At 44.0% G+C, this 23512-nt stretch overlaps 1 protein-coding gene across 1 annotated transcript in view; it reads left to right on the top strand.

Annotated features, from left to right (window-relative positions):
- The window catches only part of CDK5RAP1 (CDK5 regulatory subunit associated protein 1), a 32212-nt gene extending 9906 nt beyond the window's left edge, over positions 1 to 22306 (top strand). The window contains 8 exon segments of the mRNA XM_053574603.1: positions 3198 to 3318; positions 3732 to 3962; positions 9088 to 9185; positions 13096 to 13151; positions 15084 to 15214; positions 17441 to 17590; positions 20042 to 20182; positions 22050 to 22306. Of these exon segments, the coding sequence (XP_053430578.1) occupies positions 3198 to 3318; positions 3732 to 3962; positions 9088 to 9185; positions 13096 to 13151; positions 15084 to 15214; positions 17441 to 17590; positions 20042 to 20182; positions 22050 to 22130 (1009 nt within the window). The 3' untranslated portion in view covers positions 22131 to 22306.
- Positions 22307 to 23512: the final 1206 nt, after the last annotated feature.

The following is a 23512-nucleotide window of genomic DNA, read 5'->3' as shown; positions in this document are numbered from 1 at the left end:
AAATACAAAAGACAAAAAATGATATGTTGAGACTCTCACATTCATTATCCCCTCTCTTAAGCCACTTCTCAAAAGCAGCTATGTTTATAGTTTTTTTTTTTGTTTGTTTGTTTTTGTTTTTTTGAGACAGAGCCTCAAACTGTTGCCCTGGGTGGAGTGCTGTGGTATCACAACTCACAGCAATCTCCAACTCCTGGGCTCAAGTGATTCTCTTGCCTCTGCCTCCCCAGTAGCTGGGACTACAGGTGCCCGCCATAACACCCAGCTATTTTTTGGTTGCAGCCGTCATTGTTGTTGGGATTCGAACCCGCCAGCTGAGGTGTATGTGGCTGGCCCTTTAGCCACTTGAGCCACAGGCGCCAAGCCTTTTTTTTTTTTTTAATTGAGATAGAATCACTGAAAAAATGTTGTGGAGTCACCATAGCTCACAGCAACCTCAAACTCTTGAGCCCAAGCAATCCTCCTCTCTCAGCCTTCTGATTAACTGGACGACAGGCACCTGCTTGGCTAATTTATTTTTATTTTTTTTTATTTTTAATTTTTAATTTCAACTTCCTTGTTCATTCTTCTTCGTTTGAAGTACTCTTTTTTGTCTTCCTCTGGTGATGTTTTTGATGTTAGTAGAGATGGGGTCTTACTCTGGCTCACTGCTGTTCATACTGGTCTCGAACCTCTGAGCTCAGGCAATCCACCCGCCTTGGCCTCCCACAGTGCTGGGACTATAGGCATGAGCCATATATTTTTTTTTTTTTGTAGAGACAGAGTCTCACTTTATGGCCCTCGGTAGAGTGCTATGGCATCACACAGCTCATAGCAACCTCCAACTCCTGGGCTTAAGCGATTCTCTTGCCTCAGCCTCCCGAGTAGCTGGGACTACAGGCGCCCGCCACAATGCTCGGCTATTTTTTGGTTGCAGTTCAGCCGAGGCCGGGTTTGAACCCACCACCCTCGGTATATGGGGCCGGCGCCTTACCGACTGAGCCACAGGCGCGCCCGAGCCATATATTTTTTTTTTTTTTTGGCCGGGGCTGGGTTTGAACCTGCCACCTCCGGCATATGGGACCGGGGCCCTGCTCCTTGAGCTCCTAAGCTCAGGTGAGTCATCTGCCTTGGCTTCTTTAGAGTGCTGTGATTACAGGTGTGAGCCACCTCACTTGACTTACAGTTTCTTATATAATCCTTTCATAAATATTCATCCCACATTCATTTGTAATACCTATATAGAGTCTTTCCTATCCTCTCTTTTTTTTTTTTTTTTTTGGCCGGGGCTGGGTTTGAACCCGCCACCTCCCGCATATGGGACCGGCGCCCTACCCGCTGAGCCACAGGCGCCGCCCTTTTTTTTTTTTTTTTTGAGACAAAGTCTAAAGCTGTTGCCCTGTGTAGAGTGCTATGACGTCATAGCTCACAGTGACCTCCAACTTGGGCTCAAGTAATCCTCTTGCCTCAGTTTTTCTGTTTTTAGTAGAGATGGGGGTCTCGCTTTTGCTCAGGCTGGTCTCAAGCTCTGAACTCAAGCAATCCACCTGCTTCTGCCTCACAGAATGCTAGGATTACAGGTGTGAGCCACTGTGCCTGTCCCCTCTCTCTCTCTCTTTTTTACTCAGTTTATAGTAAACTATTCTTTTTTTTTTTTTTTTTTTTTGGTAGAGACAGTCTGACTTCATGGCCCTCGGTAGAGTGCCGTGGCCTCACACAGCTCACAGCAACCTCCAACTCCTGGACTCAAGCGATTCCCCTGCCTCAGCCTCCCGAGCAGCCGGAACCACAGGCGCCCGCCAGATCGCCCGGCCATTTTCTGGCCGCAGTTCGCCGGGGCCGGGTTTGAACCCGCCACCCTCCGTACATGGGGCCAGCGCCCCACTGACTGAGCCACAGGCACAGCCCTTCTTTTTTTCTTTTTAAACGGAGTCTCAAGCTGCTGCCCTGGGTAGAGTGCCGTGGCAGTACAGCTCCCAGCAACCTCCAACTCTTGGTCTTAAGCGATTCTCTTGCCTCTGCCTCCCAAGTAGCTGGGACTATAGCCCCCTGCCACAATACAGTAAACTATTGTATACTCTTACTTTTTTGTTTTAAAAATGTCTTGGACTTTTCTATTTTTGGTTTTTTTGAGATAGAGTCTCAAGCTGTTGCCCTGGGTAGAATGCCGTGGCATTACAGTTCATAGCAACCTCAAATTCTTGGGCTTAAGCGATTCTCTTGTCTGAGCCTCCCAAGTAGCTGGGAGTACAAGTGCCTGCCACAATGCCCAGCTATTTTTTGGTTGCAGTTGTCATTATTGTTTTAGCTGGCCTGGGCCAGGTTCGAACCTGCCACCCTCAGTGTATGTGGCTGGCGCCCTACCAACTGAGCTATGGGTGCCGCCATGAACTTTTCTGATTTAAACATTTTTTCTCTGGATCTTTAAAAAAAAAAAGAAAAAGTAAAAAATTGGTTATGCAATCATTCATATTTATTGAAAAATATGCAGAATAGATAGAAAACCATAAGGAAGAAACTAAAAAAGAAAAGTAACAATTACCTATATAGTACTTCCACTACTTAATGATAAGCACTAGTATGTTGATGTATATCATTTTTATACCTTTTCCTTTGTGATAATGTGTGTTTATTTCTAAAAACTGGCTCTTGGCTTGGCACCCATAGTTCAGTGGTTATGGCGCCAGCCACATACACCCAGGTTGGTGGGTTCGAACCCGGCCCGGGCATGCTAAACAACAATGATAACTGCAACCAAGGCGTTGTGGCGGATGCCTGTAGTCCCAGCTACTTGGGAGGCTAAGGCAAGAGAATAGCTTAAGCCCAAGAGTTTGAGGCTGTGAGTTGTGAGGCCACTGCACTCTACCGAGGGCGACACAATGAGACTCTGTCTCAAAAAAAAAAAAACAAAAACAAAAAAAACAAAAGCAGTAGAAAGTCCAGGTGTGGTAAGTCTGGACTCTGTTCCTTCTTCAGGCTAACTGCTGTATCTGCCAGTTACGGTCGGGTTTATATTCTGTGATTAGATACCACTTTTTAAAGATAGGAAATCTTTGCTTTAGGTGCTTCTGAGATCTCAAATTGGTCTAATGTGATTGTAGTGACAAGAGAATTTAGAACCAAAGAGTAATGAATGCCATGGGAGCTGTGACCTGCTCCTTGGGTTGCATTCAGGATACCTGGCTACTGTTACTAAGTTCTGGTACTTTCTTCCCCAGGTCAATCATGCGAGGCTGTGACAACATGTGTAGCTACTGTATTGTTCCTTTCACACGTGGCCGGGAGAGGAGTCGGACTGTTACCTCCATTCTAGAGGAAGTGAGGAAGCTTTCTGAGCAGGTAAAAAGTTTAGATGAGAATAACATTTCTAATTTTGCATCTTGTGCTTTTTCTAAGTTGTAAAAGTTTAGGACTATGCCTGGCAAGAGAGAAATACTTGGATGTACCTTTGGTTTGCTGCCCATAATGTTTGTTTCTTTTGAGACATAGTTTCACTCACAGCAACCTTAAACTCTTAGGCTTAAGCATTCTTCTTGCCTCAGCCTCCCAAGTAGCTGGGTCTATATGTACCTGCCACCACACCTGACTAGTTTTTCTATTTTTAGTAGAGATGGGGGTTTCATTCTTGCTCAGGCTGGTCTTGAACTCCTGAGCTCTAGCAGTCCACGTTCCTTGGCCTCCCAGAGTGCTAGTATTATAGGTGTGAGCCACTACACCCAGCTAGTCTCTTTCAATATATTTCTCTTTTTTAGGGGCTGAAAGAAGTGACACTTCTTGGTCAAAATGTTAATAGTTTTCGAGACAATTCAGAGGTCCAATTCAACAATGCAGTGTCTACCAACCTCAGCCGTGGCTTTACCACTAACTATAAAACTAAACAAGGGGGGCTTCGTTTTGCTCACCTTCTGGATCAAGTCTCCAGAGTAGATCCTGAAATGAGGATTCGTTTCACTTCTCCCCACCCCAAGGATTTTCCTGATGAGGTAGGTGTCAGCAGCTAAGTTAGCTGTGATAAAATGGTATCAGACCTTGAGTTCTGCTGGGGGATCCTATGGTGTATTGCTGGGTTACTCTCTGGACCTGTTGGCCCATAAAGAGGTAGGGATGGAGGTAGGACTGATATGTGTTGAATGGGAGGTCAAGACTACCTGTGGGACTAAGAGGGCTGTACAGAGAGAGGTTTTATTACAAGGTGGACAGCTGCATTGTTGTGGTAATGGTGGTGGTGGTAATGGTGATCTGGGGAGGACAGGAAGGAAGGCAGTGTGGTGTGGTGGGAAATAGTCAAGACTTTATCCTCATACAGACCTGGGTTCAAATCCCAACTCTTCCACTGCTTTACCAGCTGGTGTGCTGTCTTTTCAACTTTTCATCTTCGTCTGTAAAATGGGGTTATTTACCTCCTGTTTTGGGTTGTTATAAATTTGACATACAGACATACCATGTCTTATTGTGCTTTGCTTTATTGTATTTTACAGATATTGTGGTTTTTACAAATTGAAGGTTTGTGGCAACCCTGTGTTGAGCAAGTCTGTCAGCACCATTTTTTTCCACATGGCACCTTTTTTTCCAATAGCATGTGTTTGCTTCATGTCTTTGTTTCACATTTTGGTAATCCTCATCAAATTTCTAAGTTTTATTATTATTATATCTGTTATGATGGTCTGTGATCTGTGATTAGTTACTAATGTAATTGTCTTGGGGCACCATTGGCCATCCTTATTTAAGATGGTGACCTTAATCAACCAGCTGTTTCTCCATCTGTCCTTCTCCTCAGGCCTCCCTATTTCCCGCAACACAACAATATTGACATTAAGCCAATGAATGACCCTATAAAACTCTCTAAGTGTTCAAGTGAAAGGAAGAGTTGTATATCTCTTACTTGAAATTAAAAGGTAGAAATGATGAAGCTTAGTGAAGGCAAGTCAAAATGTGAGATAGGCCAAAGTTAGGCTCCTTGTGCCAAACGGCCAAATTGTGAATACCAAAGAAAAGTTCCCAGAGGAAATTAAAAGTGCACTCCAGCGAACAAACAAATGATAAGAAAGTGAGTCTTGGCTTGGCACCTGTGGCTCAAGCAGCTAAGGCACTAGCCACATACACCTGAGCTGGCGGGTTCGAATGCAGCCCGGGCCGGCCAAATAACGGCTGCAACCAAAAAAATAGCTGAGCGTTGTGGTGGGTGCCTGTAGTCCCAGCTACTTGGGAGGCAGAGGCAGGAGAATCACTTGAGCCTAGGAGTTGGAGGTTGAGGCCATGGTACTCTACCCAGGGTGACAGCTTGAGGCTCTGTCTCAAAAAAAAAAAAAAAAAAGAAAAGAAAAAAAGAAAGAGTCTTATTGCTGATATGGAGAAAGTTGTAGTGGTATGGATAGAAGCTCAAACCAGCCACAATATTCCCTTAAGCCATGGTCTAATCCTTAACTGTTTTCAGTTCAGTTGAAGGCTTAGAGCAGTGAGGAAACTATAGGAGAAACGTTTGAAACTAGCACTGTTTGGTTTGTGAGATATAAGGAAATAAGCCATCTCACTGACATGAGGGTGAAGTAGCCAGTGCTGATGCAGAAACTGCATCAAGTTATCCAGAAGATCTAGCTAAAACAATTGATGAAGGTGGTTACACTAAACAATAGATTTTCAATGCAGATGAAATAGCCTTATATTGGAAGAAGGTGCCATGTAAGACTTTCATAGCTAGAGAGAAGTCAATGCCTGGTTTCAAAGCTTTGGAGGACAGGCTGACTCTCCAACTAATGTAGCTGGTGACTTTAAGTTGAAGGCAAAGCTCATTTACCATTGAGAACCCTTAAGAATTCTGCTACATCTACTCTGCTTGTGATCTATAAATGGCACAAGAAAGCCTGGATGGTAGCACATCTATTTATAGTATGGTTTACTGATATATATATATTTTTGCAGTTTTTGACTGGGGTTGGGTTTGAACCTGCCACCTCTGGCATATGGGGTTGGTGCCCTACTCCTTTGAGCCACAGGCGCCGCCCATAGTTTACTGATTGTTTTAAAACCACAGTCAAGACCTACTGCTCAGAAAAAAAAATTCTTTTCAAAATATTGCTCATCGACAATGTGCCGAGGCCTCAAGAGTTCTGATGGAGATGTACAAGGAGATTAACATTATTTTTTATGCCTGCTAACACAGCATCGTTTTTTGCAGCCCATAGATCAAGGAATCATTTCGACTTTTAAGTCTTATTATTTAAGAAATATATTTTATAGGCTCGGCACCCATGGCTCAAGTGGCTAATGCACCAGCCTCATACACCTGAGCTGGTGGGTTTGAACCAGCCCAGGCCCGCTGAACAACAATGATGGCTGTACCCCCCAAAATAGCTGGGCATTGTGGTGGGTGCTTGTAGTCCCAGGTACTTGGGAGGTGGAGGAAGGAGAATCGCTTGAGCCCAGGAGTTGGAGGTTGCTGTGAGCTGTGATGCCACAGCACTCTACCCAGGGCAACAGCTTGAGGCTCTGTCTCAAAAATAAAAAAAAAATAAAGAAATACGTTTTGTTGAAACAAAGAAATACGTTTTGTAAGGCTGTAGCTATTGTTAGTCATTCCTTTGATGGGTCTGGGCAAGGTCAATTGAAAACCTTCTGGGAAGGATTCACCATTCTAGATGCCATTAAGTACATTTGTGATGGGCAGCGCCTGTGGCTCAGTGGGTAGGGCGCTGGCCCCATATAGCAAGGGTGGAGGGTTCAAACCCAGCCCTGTCCAAAAAAATATCTGGGCGTTAATGGCGGGTGCCGGTAGTTCCAGCTACTTGGGAGGCTAATGCAAGAGAATTGCCTAAGCCCAGGAGTTGGAAGTTGCTGTGAGCTGTGTGACACCATGGCACTCTACTGAGGGCGATAAAGTAAGACTCTGTTTCTATATTAAAAAAAAAAGAAAATTTGTGATTCATGGGAGATCAAAATATCAACATTAAAAGGAGTTTAGAAGAAGTTAATTCCAACCCTCATGATGACTTTGAGAGGTTCAAGACTTTAGTGGAGGAAGTCACTGCAGCTGTGGTGGAAATAGCAGACTATTCATAGAATTAAAAATGGAGTCTGGGGGGTGCGCCTGTGGCTCAGTTGGTAAGGTACCGGCCCCATATACCGAGGGTGGCAGGTTCAAACCCGGCCCCGGCTGAACTGCAACAAAAAAAATAGCTGGGCCTTGTGGGCACCTGTAGTCCCAGCTACTCCAGAGGCTGAGGCAAGAGGATCATTTAAGCCCAGGAGTTGGAGGTTGCTGTGAGCTGTGTGATGCCACGGCACTCTACCGAGGGCCATAAAGTGAGACTCTGTCTCTACAAAAAGAAAAAAAATAAATGGAGTCTGAAGATGTGACTGAATTGCTGCAATTCATGATAAAGCTTAACAGATGAGGATGATCAAGGAAAATAGTTTCTGGAGATGTAATCTATTCCTTGTGAAGAGTCTATGCATATTGTTGAAATGCCAACATGGTATTTAGAATATTACATAAACTTAGTTGATAATGGCGTGGCAGAATTTGGAAGGATTGACTCCAATTTTTTTTTTTGGAGACTATGTTGCCCTCAGTAGAGTGTTATGGCACCACGGCTCACAGCAACCTTAAACTCTTAGGCTTAAGCTATTCTCTTGCCTTAGCCTCCCAAGTAGCTGGGACTACAGGCGTCCGCCACAATGCCTGTCTATTTTTGTTGTTGTTTGTGCTGTAGTTGTCATTGTTGTTTAGCAGACCCAGGGTGGGTTCGAATCTGCCAGCTCTGGTGTATGTGGCTGGTGCCCTAACCACTGAGCTATGGGCACCGAGCCATGGATTGACTCAGTTTTAAAAGAAGGTCTACTGTGGGTAAAATGCTGTGAAATGACATTGCATGCTATAGTGAAATCTTTTGTGAAAAAGTAGTCAGTAGATGTGGCAAACTTTATAGTTGTCTGATTTTAAGAAATTGTCACAGCCACCCCCATCTTTAGCAACCACCACCTTGATCTATCATTAGCATCAACATCAAGGCCAGACCTTCCTCCAGCAAAATAATTATGACTTACTAATGAAGGCTCAGGTGATTGTTAGCACTTTTTAGCAATAAACTATTTTTTTTTTTGAGACAGAGCCTCAAACTGTCACCCTGGGTAGAGTTCTGTGGTATCACAGCTCACAGTAACCTCCAACTCCTGGGCTCAAGCGATTCTCCTGCCTCTGCCTCCCAAGTAGCTGGGACTACAGGCGCCCGCCGCAATGCCTGGCTATTTTTTGGTTGTAGTTGTCATTGTTGTTTGGCGGGCCCAAGCTGGATTCGAACCCATCAGCTCAGGTGTATGTGGCTGGTGCCTTAGCCGCTTGAGCCACAGGCGCTGAGCCACAATAAAGTCTTTTTAAATTAAGGTGTATACCTGGTTATTTTTAGACATAATGCAGTTGCACACTTAATAGAGTAAAGTATAATGTGAACATAACTTTTATTTGCATTGGGAAACCAAACGTTTTGTGTGACTGGCTTTATTGCAATATTTCCTTTATTGTGGTGGTCTGGAACCAAACCCACAGTATCTCGGAGGTGTGCCTGCAACAGGCAAAGGTACTTAGCATGGTGCCTCACACGGAGTAACCCCCGTACGTGACCTCTGAAGGTTTTTTGTTTTGGCAAAATGTCTGTCTTTTGGCCCCCATTCCTACCTTTCCCCCTTGGATTATTTGCTTATGAGTTGTAAAAGTTCTTTATGTATTTTGGATTCAAATCTTTTGTCAATATGTTTTCAAATATTTTTTCCTAGTTTCAATTCCTTGTGGTATCTTTTAAAGTTACTAGCTTGTAAGCTAGATGATAGAAATGCCATTTTTTCCTTTTTTGTCGGTTGACCCTTCTGTCAGCACTGCTTATGTGTAGCCTCATTGCTTGAATCTGATCTCTGCTTGCTTTCTTCCCTTCACTCTTTAAAAGCGGAGGTGTCAGCAAGTAAAATGTCTGGGACAGATAGAAGGTGGCTTGACATTTGATTTAATCAGCCTCTTAAATGCTTGAAAATTAACCTTGGAGGAGAAGCAGTGATATTCCTTTTTACAAGATTCTTGGGTGAGAGTTTGATTACCCATAATTTGTTCTATTTGATCAGGTTCTGCAGCTGATTCATGAGAGAGACAACATCTGTAAACAGATCCATCTGCCAGCTCAGAGTGGAAGCAGTCGTGTTTTGGAGTCCATGCGGAGAGGGTCAGACATTCTTGGGAAAAGGATATCCCACACCTTTTCATGTTTCCTTGATGATGAAACAGTATCTGTGTTGCTAAGAACGTAGTATAGAGCATGGCACATAGTCGCTGCTTAGTAAATGTTTACTGTGTGAGTCAGCCTGTGGACACTGGAATTCGCTTCTTCTTACTCCATAAACATAGATTAAGGACCGTGTCTCTCATTTTCACTTGTTTAACAATTTTTTTTTTTTTTTTTTTGAGACAGATCCTCAAGCTGTCGCCGTGGGTAGAGTGCCGGGGCATCATAGCTCACAGGAACCTCCAACTCCTGGGCTCACATGATTCTCCTGCCTCTGCCTCCCAAGTAGCTGGGACTACAGGTGCCCGCCACAACGCCTGGCTATTTTTTGGTTGCAGCCGTCATTGTTGTTTGGCAGGCCCGGGCTGTATTCGAACCTGCCAGCTCAGGTGTATGTGGCTGGCACCTTAGCCACTTGAGCCATAGACGCCGAGCCAGCATGTTTTTTTATTAAGCCTATTTGGTGCACTCTATTTGAGATGTTACTCTTTTAACTTTTAACATTACAAAGTTTTGTTAGGTCTTAGAATTTATTATTATTTTTTTCTTGATTTCAGTGCTTAGAAAGGTCTTAGAATTTAAATGTATCTCTATATCTCACTTTCTTTGGGATTAATAAATGTTGCCAAGGCTCGGCACCTATAGATCAGCATCTAGGGCACCAGCCACATACACCAGAGCTGGTGGGTTCAAACCTAGCCCGGGCCTGCCAAATAAATATTGCAGAGGTTAGAGTGAAGGCAGAATGTGTCCCAAAGCAGGCTGTATGGAGCTAGCACTTTGCCTTGTTTTCCACAGTGGCAAAGCATTTTAGAGATCCCTTCACTGTTTAATCTGTCCTGATTTATGAGTTAAACAAAAAAGGCTATTTAAAAAAAAAAAAAAGGGTAGTTTATGCTGCTGTATTGGCTTTTGCCTGTAATCCCAGCACTTTTGGAGTCCAAGTCAGCAGGAGGATCACTTGACATCAGGAATTCAAGACCAGCCTGGGCAACAAAGTGAGACCTCATCTCTACAAAAATTTTTTTTTTTTTTGAGACAAAGTCTCACTTTGTTGCCCTTGGTAGAGTGCTGTGGCATCATAGTTCATAGCAACCTCAACTCTTGGGCTTAAGCGATTCTCTTGCTTCAGCCTCTCAAGTAGCTGGGACTACCACAGTGCCCAGCTATTTTTAGAGATGAGGTCTCGCTCTGGCTCAGGCTGGTCTCGAACCTGTGAGCTCAGGCAATCTACCTGCCTCAGTCTCTCAGAATGCTAGGATTACAGGTGTGAGCCACCATGCCTGGCCTTATTACAAAACAACAACAACAACAACAAAAAACACCCCCAAATGAGCCAAGTACAGGCTGTGGCAAGAACATCACTTGAGCCCAGGAATTTGAACTTACAGTGAGCTACATTTGGACCACTGTACCCCAGCCTGGGTGACAGTGAGACTCTATCTCTGAAAAAATAAAAACAATTGAAAGTTAAAAAAAAAAAGTAGTTTCCTATGGTGAATCTTACAAGGGTGCATGTGAAATTTACTAAATGTAGAATATAAATGTCTTTTTTTTCTTTTTTGTAGAGACAGAGTCTCACTATACCACCCTCGGGTAGAGTGCCGTGGCCTCACACAGCTCACAGCAACCTCTAACTCTTGGGCTTACGCGATTCTCTTGCCTCAGCCTCCCGAGTAGCTGGGACTACAGGTGCCCGCCACAACGCCCGGCTATTTTTTGGTTGTAGTTTGGCCGGGGCCGGGTATGAACCCGCCACCCTTGGCATATGGGGCCAGCGCCCTACTCACTGAGCCACAGGCGCCGCCCAGAATATAAATGTCTTAACATAGTAACTAAGAAAATGCCGTGAAGGCTATATGTTAACCAGTTTGATGAAAGTATTTCAAATTCTATATAAAACCAGCACATTGTACCCCACAATTGCATTAATGTACACAACTATGATTTAATAATTTAAAAAAAAGTAGTTTCTTTCCTAGAGCTAAAAATTCATAGGCTCTACGGCCAGGTGCCGTGGCTCACAGCTGCTATCCTAGCACTCTGGGAAGTAGGTTCTTGGCTTCACGCTGGAAAGAATTCAAGAATGAGCTGACGTTGTGCGGCACCTGTGGCTCAAGGAGTAGGGTGCTGGCCCCATATACTGGAGGTGGCGGGTTCAAACCTAGCCCCGGCCAAAAACTGCAAAAAAAAAAAAAAAAGGAGCTGATGAAGTAAGGCAAAAGCAAATTTATTGAAGTAAGAAAGGGGAAAAAGGGAGGTTGCCCTATAGATAGAGCAGTGGCTCTCTATCTCAAGAGTAAGAGAATAGCACTTAGTGAGGTTCTGGGGTCTTATTTTGTACTTTCTGTTTAATTTTATGTAAAGCAGAAGGAGGATTATTCATAGGATTTTTGGGACAGGGGTGGGAAGTTCCCCCCAGAACAGAGGTTCCCGTCCCCTTTTAAACTATATAGGGTAACTTCCTGAAGGTACCATGGCATTTATAAGTTGTTGTGGTGCTGGTGGGAGTTTCCTTTAGTTTGTTTATATGTTATAAGCAGGGTATAATGAGCACTGAGGATAACCTGAGGTGATTTTTTTTTGACCATCTTGGTTCTAGCTGGTTTTAGATTGTTTCTTCACTGCTTCCTGTTTCATCAGAGAAGTTGGCTTGGGTCTCAGTGATTCCTTATTGAGTAGTGCCTGCTGGTTCCCTATCTCAGGACTACAGTTGCACACCATCACGCCCAACTGCATTTTTATTTCTGTAGTGATGGAGTCTCCCTTTGTTGCTGAGGTTGGTTTCAAACTCCTAGCCTCAAAGAATCTTCCTGTCTTGGCCTCCCAAAGTATTGGGATTACAAGCATGAGCCAACGCACCTGGCCAAAAGGGCTCTTTTGGATAATTTCACCTAGTCTATTTTTTTTTTGAGACAAAGTCTCATTTTGTCACCCTCGGTAGAGTGCCGTGTGGTTTTAGCTCACAGCAACTGCAAACTCTTGGGTTCAAGTGATCCTCATGCCTCAGCCTCCCAAGTAGCTAGGACTACAGATGACTGCCACAACGCCTGGCTAATTTTTTTTTAGAGGTGGGGTCTCGATCTGGCTTAGGGTGGTCTCGAATCTGTGAGCTTGGGCAGTCTACCCACCTTGGCCTCCCAAGTGCTGGGATTACAGGCTTGAGTCACTGCACCCAATTTAACCTATACTTTTGCTGTGCCATGTGGATGAGAGCGATTATGTGTGGGAATTCATAGTATTTTTTTTGTTGTTGTTGTTGCCCTCGGTAGAGTGCTGGGGTGTCACACAGCTCACAGCAACCTCTAGTTCCTGGGCTTAAGTGATTATCTTGCCTTAGCCTGCCGAGTAGCTGGGACTACAGGTGCCCACCATAACGCCCCACTATTTTTTTTTTTAGTTGCCTTTTGGCCAGGGCTGGGTTTGAACCCACCACCCTTGGCATATGGGGCTGGCGCCCTACTCACTGAGCCATAGGCGCTGCCCTTTTTTTTTTTTTCTTTTTTGATAGTCTCTCTTTGTCACCCTGGCAACATATCTCACAGCAACCTCAAACTTTTGGGCTCAAGCCATCCTCTTGCCTAAGCTTCCCGAATAGCTGGGACTATAGGCACCTGCCACAATGCCCACCTGATTTTTCTGTTTTTAGTAGAGAAGGGGTCTTGCTCTTGCTTAGGCTAGACTCAAGTCCTGAGCTCAAACAATCCACCTGCCTTGGCCTCCCAGAGTGCTAGGATTACAGGTGTGAGCCACTATGGTCAGCCTCATCGTGTTATGTTTTTAAAAAAGATGTTATCTATTTAAAAAAGTTTGGTTCATGTAGGCCTTTTCTTTTTGTTCTTTATTACAGATATTCAAGAGAAGCTTATGTGGAGTTAATTCACCATATCAGAGAGTCTATTCCCAGTATGTTTAAAGAATGTATTTTGCTAAGCATGTTATTTTTACCAGTGACCACGGTCTCCTTGGTTAGATATGGGCAGCCAGCAAACTACCAATAAACTAACAGCTTTGGTATTTCCTTGTGACACTATTCCAAACTTTTTTTTTTGAGACAGGGTCTTACTTTGTCAATCAGGCTAGTAGGGTGTAGTGGTGTCATCATAGCTCACTGCAATTTCCCTTCCCCTCCCCTCCCCTCCCCTTCTCTTCTCCTCCCCCATTACCCTGATTAGAGTGCTGTGGCATCAGCCTAGTTCACAGCAACCTTAAACTTTTGGGTTCAAGCATTCCTCCTTTCTGAGCCTCCCCAGTAGCTGGGACTAAAGGTGCTGTCCATGATGCCCAGCTAGTTTATATTTCTTTCTTTTTTCTTTTTTTTTTTTTTTGAGACAGATCCTCAAGCTATCACCCTGGGTAGAGTGCGGTGGCATCACAGCTCACGGCAACCTCCAACTCCTGGGCTTAAGTGATTCTCTTGCCTCAGCCTTCCAAGTAGCTGGGACTATAGGCACCCACCACAACGCCTAGCTGTTTTTTGGTTGTAGTTGTCATTGTTGTTTGGCAACCCTGGGCTGGATTCAAACCCACCAGCTCTGGCATATGTGGCTGGCACCTTAGCCACTTGAGTTACAGGCGCCGAGCCCCCAGCTAGTTTTTCTATTTTTAGTAGAGGCCACATCTCACTCTTGCTCAGGGTGGTCTAGAACTCCTGAGCTCAGGTGATCCACCTGCCTTGGCCTTCCAGAGTGCTAGGATTAAAGGTGTGAGCCACTATACCCAGCCTATTTTATTTTAAATTTTGTTTATTTAATTTTATTTTTTGAGACCAGGTCTCTTTTGCCCAGGCTAGAGTATGGTAGTGTCATCATAGCTCCCTGCAACCTCACACTCCTGGGCTCAAGGGATCGTTTTGCCTCAGCCTCTGAGTAACTGGGTCTACTGGTATGCACTGTCATGCCCAGCAAATGTTTCTGTTTTTTATAGAGGCAGAGTGTGCTATCTCTAAATTTTAGAGATAATTCCTTTTTTGTTATCATAACCCTTATCCCTCATCTCCCCCCTCTTCCTCCTAATAAAATTACTCTGTCGTATTTTAATTTACGTTTGGTCGAGAATGTCTATTTTGTTTTCTCATGTTTCTAATTTCTGATAATTATAACTTGTATTATGCACTGGTACTTCTATTCTGAGGCACAGTAATGTGGAAGCTAGCGGTACTGGCTTTGGGTCACTCTCCACTGTTACATGGGTTGTGTGATACCAGATAAGAATGTTCATTTATTTGAGCTGCAGTTTCCTTATCTATAAAATGGATCTAATAGTAGTCACCTTATTGGAGTGTTGGGATAATTAGGTAGTAAAATGTATTTAGTAAGTGTTCAGTAACTGGTAGTTATTGCTACTATTGTCTTAAGTGGCCATTGTGTCAAACTAAATTCAGGGTGAGGTACTGCAGAGTTTTCACTAGTAAAAGCAGGACCAATTTGAAAATGTGGACTCCTATTATGTTCCTAAATCCAGCATTTGAAGGGAAAATACCTTTTCTAGTGCTGAGAGCAATGCAGTCTGAGAAGCTAACTTCTGGCGTGCAAGATAATAGATGAGCAGGCCCATCTCTCTTCCTTTATAATGGCTGTTTTATTTTCCTTGTAGATGGGTGAATAGTCCTATGGGACATTTTATTTTCTGAGACCAGGTCTCACTCTTTTGCCCAAGCTAGAGTGTGGTAGTATTGTCATAGCTCACTGCAATTTCACACTCCTGGGCTCAGTGGATCTTGAGTCCCTTAGAGAAGGCCTTTATAATTGTAATCCTTCTTTCTGTAATCCACAAATGCCAAAGGCTTCTCTAAGCAGCAGTAACCTGTTGTCATTTGTCCTTTGTTGGGTGTCGCAGGTGTGAGCCTCAGCAGCGACTTCATTGCTGGCTTTTGTGGTGAGACGGAGGAGGATCACCTCCAGACAGTGTCCTTGCTCCGGGAAGTTCAGTACAACACTGGCTTCCTCTTTGCCTACAGCATGAGACAGGTCAGTCCTGGGGTGGGGAAGGACTGACATAATTCTTGACCAGTTTGGGGTTAAGGGGAGACAATTGGGGAGAAAAGATAGCAGGGTAGAGTCCTGGAGAAACCATAGATGCCTACTATTCACTTATTTTTTTCATTTTTCTAATCAACTCAACTATTTGACTCAATTCAGCAATTTGAGGAAAAAAGATTACTGTGTCAATACTTCTTTTTTTAAATTTCAGAATATTAGGGGTTATGTATGTTTACATACTTCGTTTTTGTACAAACTGAGTCAAAGTTATACATGTAAGCGTGCCCTTCACCCAGATAGTGTGCACTGTACCCATTTACTCATCACCTCCTCCCTGTCCCCCCAGATTGATTTTCATTAAGGTTTATTTCCACGTGTGCACTTAAGTGTTGATTAGTTCCAACTTGGTATTGAGTACATGCGTTTGTTTCTCCATTCATTTTTATTATTATTTTTTATTTATTTTTTGAGACAGAGTCTCACTATGTCACCCTCAGTAGAGTGCTGTAGCGTCACAGCTCACAGCAACCTCAAACTCTTGGGCTTAAGCAATTCTCTTGACTAGCTTCCCAAGTAGCTGGGACTACAGGAACCTGCCACAACATCCGACTATTTTGTTGTTTAGCAGGTCCAGGCTGGTTTTGAACCTACCAGCCCTGTTGTATGTGGCTGGCACCCTAACCACTGAGCTATGGGTGCCAAGCCAGTTTCTCCATTCTTGTGAGGTTTCACTTGAAAGAATGTTTTCCAGTTCCCTTCAGGTTGTCCAAAAAGATACTAGATCACCATATTTTTTTTTTTTTTTTTTTTTGAGACAGAGTCTTAGTATCTCACCCTCAGTAGGTGGCGAGGTACATGGCGTCACAGCTCATAGCAACCTCCAGCTCTTGGGCTTAGGTGATTCTCTTGCCTCAGCCTCCTGAGTAGTTGGGACTACAGGCGCCCGCCACAATACCCGGCTATTTTTTTGTTGCAATTTGGCTGGGGCCAGTTCGAGCCCACCACCCTCAGTGTATGGGGCTGGCGCCCTACTCACTGAGCCACAGGTGCCGCCCAGATCACCATTTTTTAAATGGTATGCATATACCACATTTTTAAAATCCATTCATATATTGGTGGGCACTCGGGCTGTTTCCACATATTTATGATTGTGAATTGTGCTGCTGTAAACATTCGAGTACAGGTGTCTTTTTTGTAAAATGACCTTTTTCCTTTTGAGTATATACCCCGCAGTGGGATTGCTGGATCAGATGGTAGGTCTACCTTCAGTTCTTGGAGGTATCTCTGTACAGTTTTCCATAGAGGTTGCTCTAGTTTGCATTCCCACCAATAGTGTATAAAAGTTCCTTTCTGTCTGCATCTATATGCCAGCACCTGTTGTTTTGGGACTTTTTAATATGAGCCATTCTTGTTGTAGTTAGGCGATACTCATTGTAACTTTTTTTCTTCTTTTTTGAGACAGAGTTTACTCTGTACCCTAGGTAGAGTGCCGTGGCCTCATAGCTCACAGCAACCTCAAACTCCTGGGCTCAAGTGATCCTTTTATCTCAGCCTCCAGAGTAGCTGGAACTACAGGCCTGCCACAATACCTGGTTATTTTTTTTTTTTTTTTCTATTTTTAGTAGAGATGGGATCTTACTCTTGTTTAGGCTGGTCTTTAACTCCTAAGCTCAAGCATTCCACCTGCCTCGGCCCCCCAGGGTGCTAGGATTACAGGTGTGAGCCATTGTTCCTGGCCAGAAGTATATTTTGGAGAATAATTCTTATCAGTAGATACCATTCTGTTTAACAGCTGTATAATGGTCCATTGTGTAGATAAAGTGTCATTTATTTTACTAGTTACCTATTAATAAATATTTAATGCTTTGCCTTTTGTGTCCTTACAAATACTGCTGCTGAATAACCTAGTATGAGTTGTTTAGCATAATGTGTACCCTTGGGCAAAGCGAGTATCATAACCTTAGGGTGGTTATCAAGAGTAATTTTGAGTCTATGATTTTCATGTGCTAAATTTCGAATTTAACCCTTGCAAAAATGTGACTCCATTGTATTTTTCTCTTGGAATGCTCCTAGAGCTAGAGCAGTCTCTTGGCTCTGGCTTAGGTTTCTGTAGAGGTGTCTGTAACTTGCAGGTAGAATGAACATGGTTTCCCGCTGTGCCTTAGGAATGGATTCTACACGTCCTTACTGATATCCATCTCCTTTTTTAAATAGAAAACACGAGCATATCACAGGCTGAAGGATGATGTCCCAAAAGAGGTAAAATTAAGACGTTTGGAGGAACTTATCACAGTATTCCGAGAAGAAGCAACGAAAGTCAACACGACCTCTGTGGGTTGTACCCAGCTGGTGTTGGTGGAGGGGGTGAGGCCCTGTGTGTGTGTGGTGTGTGTTTGTCTATGTATACAAGTTGTTTTTTGTTTTCTAATACTTTTTTTTTTTTTTTTTGAGACAGAGTCTCACTATGTCACACTGGGTAGAATAGCTCATAGAAACCTCAAACTCTGGAGGCGCCTGTGGCTAAGTCGGTAAGGCGCCGGCCCCATATACCGAGGGTGGCGGGTTCAGGCCGGGCCTCGGCCAAAACTGCAACCAAAAAATAGCCGGGCATTGTGGCGGGCGCCTGTAGTCCCAGCTACTCGGGAGACTGAGGCAAGAGAATCACTTAAGCCCAGGAGTTGGAGGTTGCTGTGAGCTGTGTGATGCCACGGCACTCTACCCAGGGCCATAATTATAGTGAGACTCTGTCTCTACAAAAAAAAAAAAGAAACCTCAAACTCTTCCCAGAGGAATATTAAGCACCTGCCATAATACCTGGCTGATTTTTCTATTTCTAGTAAAGAGAGGGTCTCACTCTTGCTCAGGCCAATCTCAAACTCCTGAGATCAAGGCATCATCCAGCCTTGATCTCCTAGAGTGCTAGGATTACAGGCATGACCCATTGCACCTGACCTAAGAAAAGCTTTTTTATTTTAGAGATGGTTTAGCCTCATTGCTAAGGTATGGCCTTCCCTCAGAAATTGCTACTGAATGTCCCAAGAAACCAGTGAGAGGACTATTTGATGGTAGGTTAGATGGTTCTCAGCTCCATGTGAACTCCAGGAACTGTTGACTGACAGTTCCTAGGTTACTTTCTTTGCCTGATTTCATGGAGTTTTACTCTACTCATGCATGTCTTAGTATTTAGCAAAGAATAAAGGGGATCTGTGCATATTTCTAGAGGTTTTTTTTTGGAGACAGTCTCACTATGTTGCCCTGGGTAGAGTGCTGTGGCATCACAGCTCACAGCAACCTCAAACTCTTGGGCTCAAGTGATTCTCTTGCCTTAGCCTCCCAAGTAGCTGGAACTACAGGCGCCCGCCACAATGCCTGGCTATTTTTCCGAGATGGGGTTTTGCTCTGGTTCAGGCTGGTCTTTTTTTTTTTTTTTGGTAGAGACAGAGTTTCACTTTATGGCCCTCAGTAGAGTGCCATGGCATCATATAGCTCACAGCAACCTCCAACTCCTGGGCTTAAGCGATTCTCTTGCCTCAGCCTCCCGAGTAGCTGGGACTACAGGTGCCTGCCACAACACCCGGCTATTTTTTGGTTGCAGTTCAGCCGGGGCCGGGTTTGAACCCGCCACCCTCGGTATATGGGGCCGGCGCCTTACCGACTGAGCCACAGGCGCCGCCCTCAGGCTCGTCTTGAACCTGTGAGCTCAAGCAATCCACTCGCCTGGCCTTCCAGAGTGAGCCACCATGCCCGGCCTAGAGTTCTTTTTCTGTTTAGCTCCTTCATCTCTAGACCTCAAGCTTTGCCTGAGGTCTCCCTGCTTCACATGCTCTGATCTGGTATGTGCCTTCTGGCAGGAAGCAGACTGACTGGAGGGCTCACTTTATTTGTTTGCCTTCCCTCACAGGTCACAGTCTTGTGTGAATTCTTGTCTAATATCTAAAAATAGTTGTTTCATATATTTTGCCCAATTTCCTGGTTGTTTAAGGCTGGAGGGTAAATTTGGTTCTTGTCATTTTATCATGGCTAGAAGAAAAAGACAACTAACTGTATATTCTAGAAGTTAATCCTATCAAAAATTTTTTTTTTTTTTTTTTGAGACAGAGTCAGCACTTGGTGGAATGCTGTGGCATCATAGCTCATAGCAACCTCAAACGCTTGGGCTCAAGCTTGCCTCAGCCTTCCAAGTAGTTGGGACTACAGGTGCCCTCCACAACTGTGCCTGGCTAATTTTTAGAGACTTGCTCTTGCTCAGGCTAGTCTTGTTCTTGCTCAGGCTAGTCTTGCTCTTGCTCAGGCTAGTCTCAAAATCCTAAACTGAGGCAATCAACCTGCCTTGGCCTCCCAGAGTGCTGGGATTACAGGCAAAAATGGTTTTATTTCCTTCCTGGCCCTGTCTCCCACAGGTTATGATGGAGACTCCACCTTCAAGTCTCTCTATTCAGTAGGGGCAAGTAATGGGGCTAAATAACCTCAGAACAGTCTTGAGTGATTACTGGTAGACTGGTGAGTGGATTGAGTGAAAGTCATTTTGCCAAATGCATCACCCATAAGTCCTTGGCTTTAGCCCTGTTGGGGATCCATTCCTACAGAAGGCAATTCTACAAAGACTAATTGATTAAAATATAATGAGCAAAACTTCACAGAGTTTCTATTGTTGCTATACACTGTCTTTGTTGGCAAATCAGCAGTAAATATTGAGTCTTCAGTGATTCCTTGATGAAGGAATGTTCTGGGGGTCTGAGACAGATATAGAAGGCACAATTTTCCCTCCAAGAATTTATGATTGTGACAAATTTATAAACTCATTTCTTTCTGCAGCTCAGTAAACGCTCTGCCAATGACCTATATGGCCGGAATGATGGAAATCTTAAGGTGATCTTCCCTGATGCAGAGATGGAGGATGTCACTAACCCTGGACTCAGGATCAGAGCCCAGCCTGGGGACTATGTGCTTGTAAAGGTAAAGTGTCCTTTTGGGCTTTTGGCTTGTACTGCAAAATAAGTATTGATTTGGATAATTTGGGAAAAATTTCTTTCCCAGAGAAATATTTTAGTGAAATAAAAGTCTCTTCTCTAGCCGGGCGTTGTGGCGGGCGCCTGTAGTCCCAGCTACTCGGGAGGCTGAGGCAAGAGAATCGCTTAAGCTCAGGAGTTGGAGGTTGCTGTGAGCTGTGTGAGGCCATGGCACTCTACCGAGGGCCATAAAGTGAGACTCTGTCTCTACAAAAAAAAAAAAAGTCTCTTCTGAACTTACAATGGAAGGCCACTTTGGATTGAATTTTAGACTTCTCCCAACTAATGCCTTCTTGTTTTTCTTACCTTTTTCTTCTGCTGAAAGGGTTCCTTCTGGAAATTGGTGCAGTTGGAGTGTGCAGTGGCATGTAGTTTCTTGCTGGATGAAGCCAGGAGGTGTCTAAGTGATTTTGAGTGAGTTGAGAGCATTCTTTGTCAGAGATGAACATGCCCTTTGTGACCTTGGGTGCCCTAGGCATCCCTGGCTTACATGTGCTCGTTTTCTCTTCCCTGGACTAGAAGATTTAGCTGTAGGACTGTGGCTTCTTTTCCCCCTTTAATGGGAAATATTCCTCCTTTATTCTCTTTTCCTGTTCTTCCTTCTCTTCTCACATTGCCACAGGTTTGCTCCAGACATTTTCCCTTTCTTGTGGTTCTCTTGTCCACTTTATCCCTGAACCAGCAGTAGGTAGGATGTGGACTACCTAATGAGGTAGGGAGGAGCAAAGGTAACTCCTTTAGCACCCGACTCTGGAACATTCACAGAAGGGAGAGACAAAGAGTGTGATTCTTTTATTTTCCCCTAAGGCAAGCATGGAACAAAGTTTATTGAGGAAGAGAAAGGTAGGTTTACAGATTAAGGACAAGATATAGGCTTACAGAGCAAGATACATTTGCCATAGACAGTGAACGGGCCTCCATTGCCAAAGCAAGTAGAAAAAGAGGCCCAGAGAGTGTGGTTCTTTTCCTTCTGACTTTCATCAGTGTAATGTTCTTCTCCCCATTTCAGAGTGCCTCACCTCTAGTCTGCTCTCTGTCCTTGTTCTTATTTGTCACCTCCCTCTTACATCACGAGAGGTATGTCTCATGGCTCGCAGCTGAGGGAAGCTCATTCACCTGGCATGTAACTTGTGTGGACTGGCCGGGAAATATTATCCTCACTCAAAACATTTCTGTTCCTGTGCGAACTGTCCTTCCATATTCTGTCCATCTGACAAAAACTTAGAACAACACAACTAGTTTTCTGGCTCAGGGCTTTGTGATCCCACTCCATTCTGTTCTTGCTTCATATTACCTAGGAATAGCCTAAGATGAGTAATTCCTACTAGTTAGCAATGTGATTGATCTGGAAATAATCCCTTATAGGCGTCTCCATTTGCTTATTTTTGTTTTTATTGTTATTGTGACCTGTCTTGTTTTCTTCTTTTCTCAGCCTCCTAAGTAGCTGGGACTATAGGTGTGCACCCCCACGCCTGGCCGTTTTTCTATTTTGAGTAGAGACAGGATCTCGCTCTTAATGAGGCAAGAACTTGAACTCCTGAGCTCAAGTGATTTTCCCGCCTTGGCTTCCCAGAGGACTAGGATTATAGGTGTGAGCCACTGTGCCTGGTCTGTTTTTGACTTCTTAAATTATATGCATTGCCATTCCATCAGGCATCCCTTTCTTCTGTGGTGGGGACCTATAGAAACTGCAGTCTGTGCTGGTCGTCACCTCCATTAGATTCCTTTGAGTGGCTTCTTTTCTAGACACTCTACATTAAGTCCCTGTGGTACAGTCCTGGTTATATGCCTTGTTTTCACTGGTTTTCTTTCAGATCGCTTCTGCCAACTCTCAGACACTCAAAGGACATGCTGTCTGTAGGACAACTTTGAAGGACTTCTCGGCACATTGCTGACCTGAGTGGATGGCTCAGAGTTGACTTGAACATTCCTTCCCTACCTGAAAGGAGGTATTACTGGTCACTAATGAAAGAGGTAATGAAGCTGTGGAGGCAAGCTGCAAATGGTGATGCCTCCCTTTGCTGCTACATAAACAGCTTCTGTGTATAATCATTAAAATTACTTAAAGTGGCCCCTTGGTCTCTTTTGTTTTTATCGTGGTTAGTGTTTCTGAGGTTTTCTCTGTGGTCTTCGAGTTAACTGTTTCCCCACTCAGTTCCTGTTGTGGATACTACTACTACTGTTTTTCTCCCCTGGATCCTAGGAGTTAAGGAGGGGAAAGTAAGGAGAGCCATTTGTTGGGGGGAAAACTGCTCTATATAATTCTGACTTTTTTTTTTTTTTTTGAGACAGTCTCAAGCAGTTGCCTTGGGTAGAGTGTCGTGGCCTTGGGTAGAGTGTTGTGGCATCATAGCTCACAGCAACCTCAAACTCTTGGGCTTAAGTGATTCTCTTACCTCAGCCTCCCAGTAGCTGGGACTACAGGCGCCCGCCACAATACCTGGCTATTTTTTGGTTGTAGTTGTCATTGTTGTTTGGCAGGCCCGGGCTGGATTGGAACCCGCCAGCTCCTGTGTATGTGGTTGGCCCTCTAGCCACTTGAGTTACAGGTGCCAAGCCATCTTTCTGACATTTTCATTTGATGCCATTAACTCAGCTGCCTATTGCCTCACTTTATTCTGTGTATTTTACCTGAGGATTTCCAGTGGGCCAATTTTTTTTTTTTTTTCTGGCACAAGTTGACTTTTAATTTATTCTAAGCCAGTGAAGCAAAAACCATGATAAAATACTCTGCTTTCCTTTATATTCTTTGCCCTACAAAACTGTCTTAAAATAGAGAAAAAACAGAAGGGAGACCTCAAATCAATAATCTGCCTCTTACTTAAAGGATTAAAGAAAGGGCAAATTAAACCCAAAACAAGCAGATGGAGGGAAATAATAATTAGAGTGGAAATAAATGAAATAGAGACTAGGGAAACAAAACCTGTTGCCCAGATTGGAGTGCAGTGGCCCAGTCATAGCTCACTGTAACCTGGAACTCCTGGGCTTATCCGATCCTTTCTCCTTAGCCTCCTGCCTAGTTAGAACTACAGGTGCTACAGCTATATTCCATCCCTCCTGGCTCATTTTTATTCATTCTAGAGACAGAGTCTCATTTTGATGCCTAGGCTGGTCTTGAACTCATGATCTCAAGTCATCATCCTGTTTTGGCTTCCTAAAGTGCTGGGATTATAGACACTGGCCACCATGCCCGTCCTGTTTCTTATTTTTTTCTTCTTATTTTTTAATTAAATCATAGCTGTGTACATTAATGGGATCATGGGGCACCATACACCGG

This window comes from Nycticebus coucang, chromosome 21 (assembly GCF_027406575.1).
Source record: "Nycticebus coucang isolate mNycCou1 chromosome 21, mNycCou1.pri, whole genome shotgun sequence".
Classification (NCBI taxonomy): domain Eukaryota; kingdom Metazoa; phylum Chordata; class Mammalia; order Primates; family Lorisidae; genus Nycticebus; species Nycticebus coucang.
The sequence above is the reverse complement of the archived record's forward strand: the minus strand, read 5'-3'. Positions and strand labels throughout refer to the sequence as shown.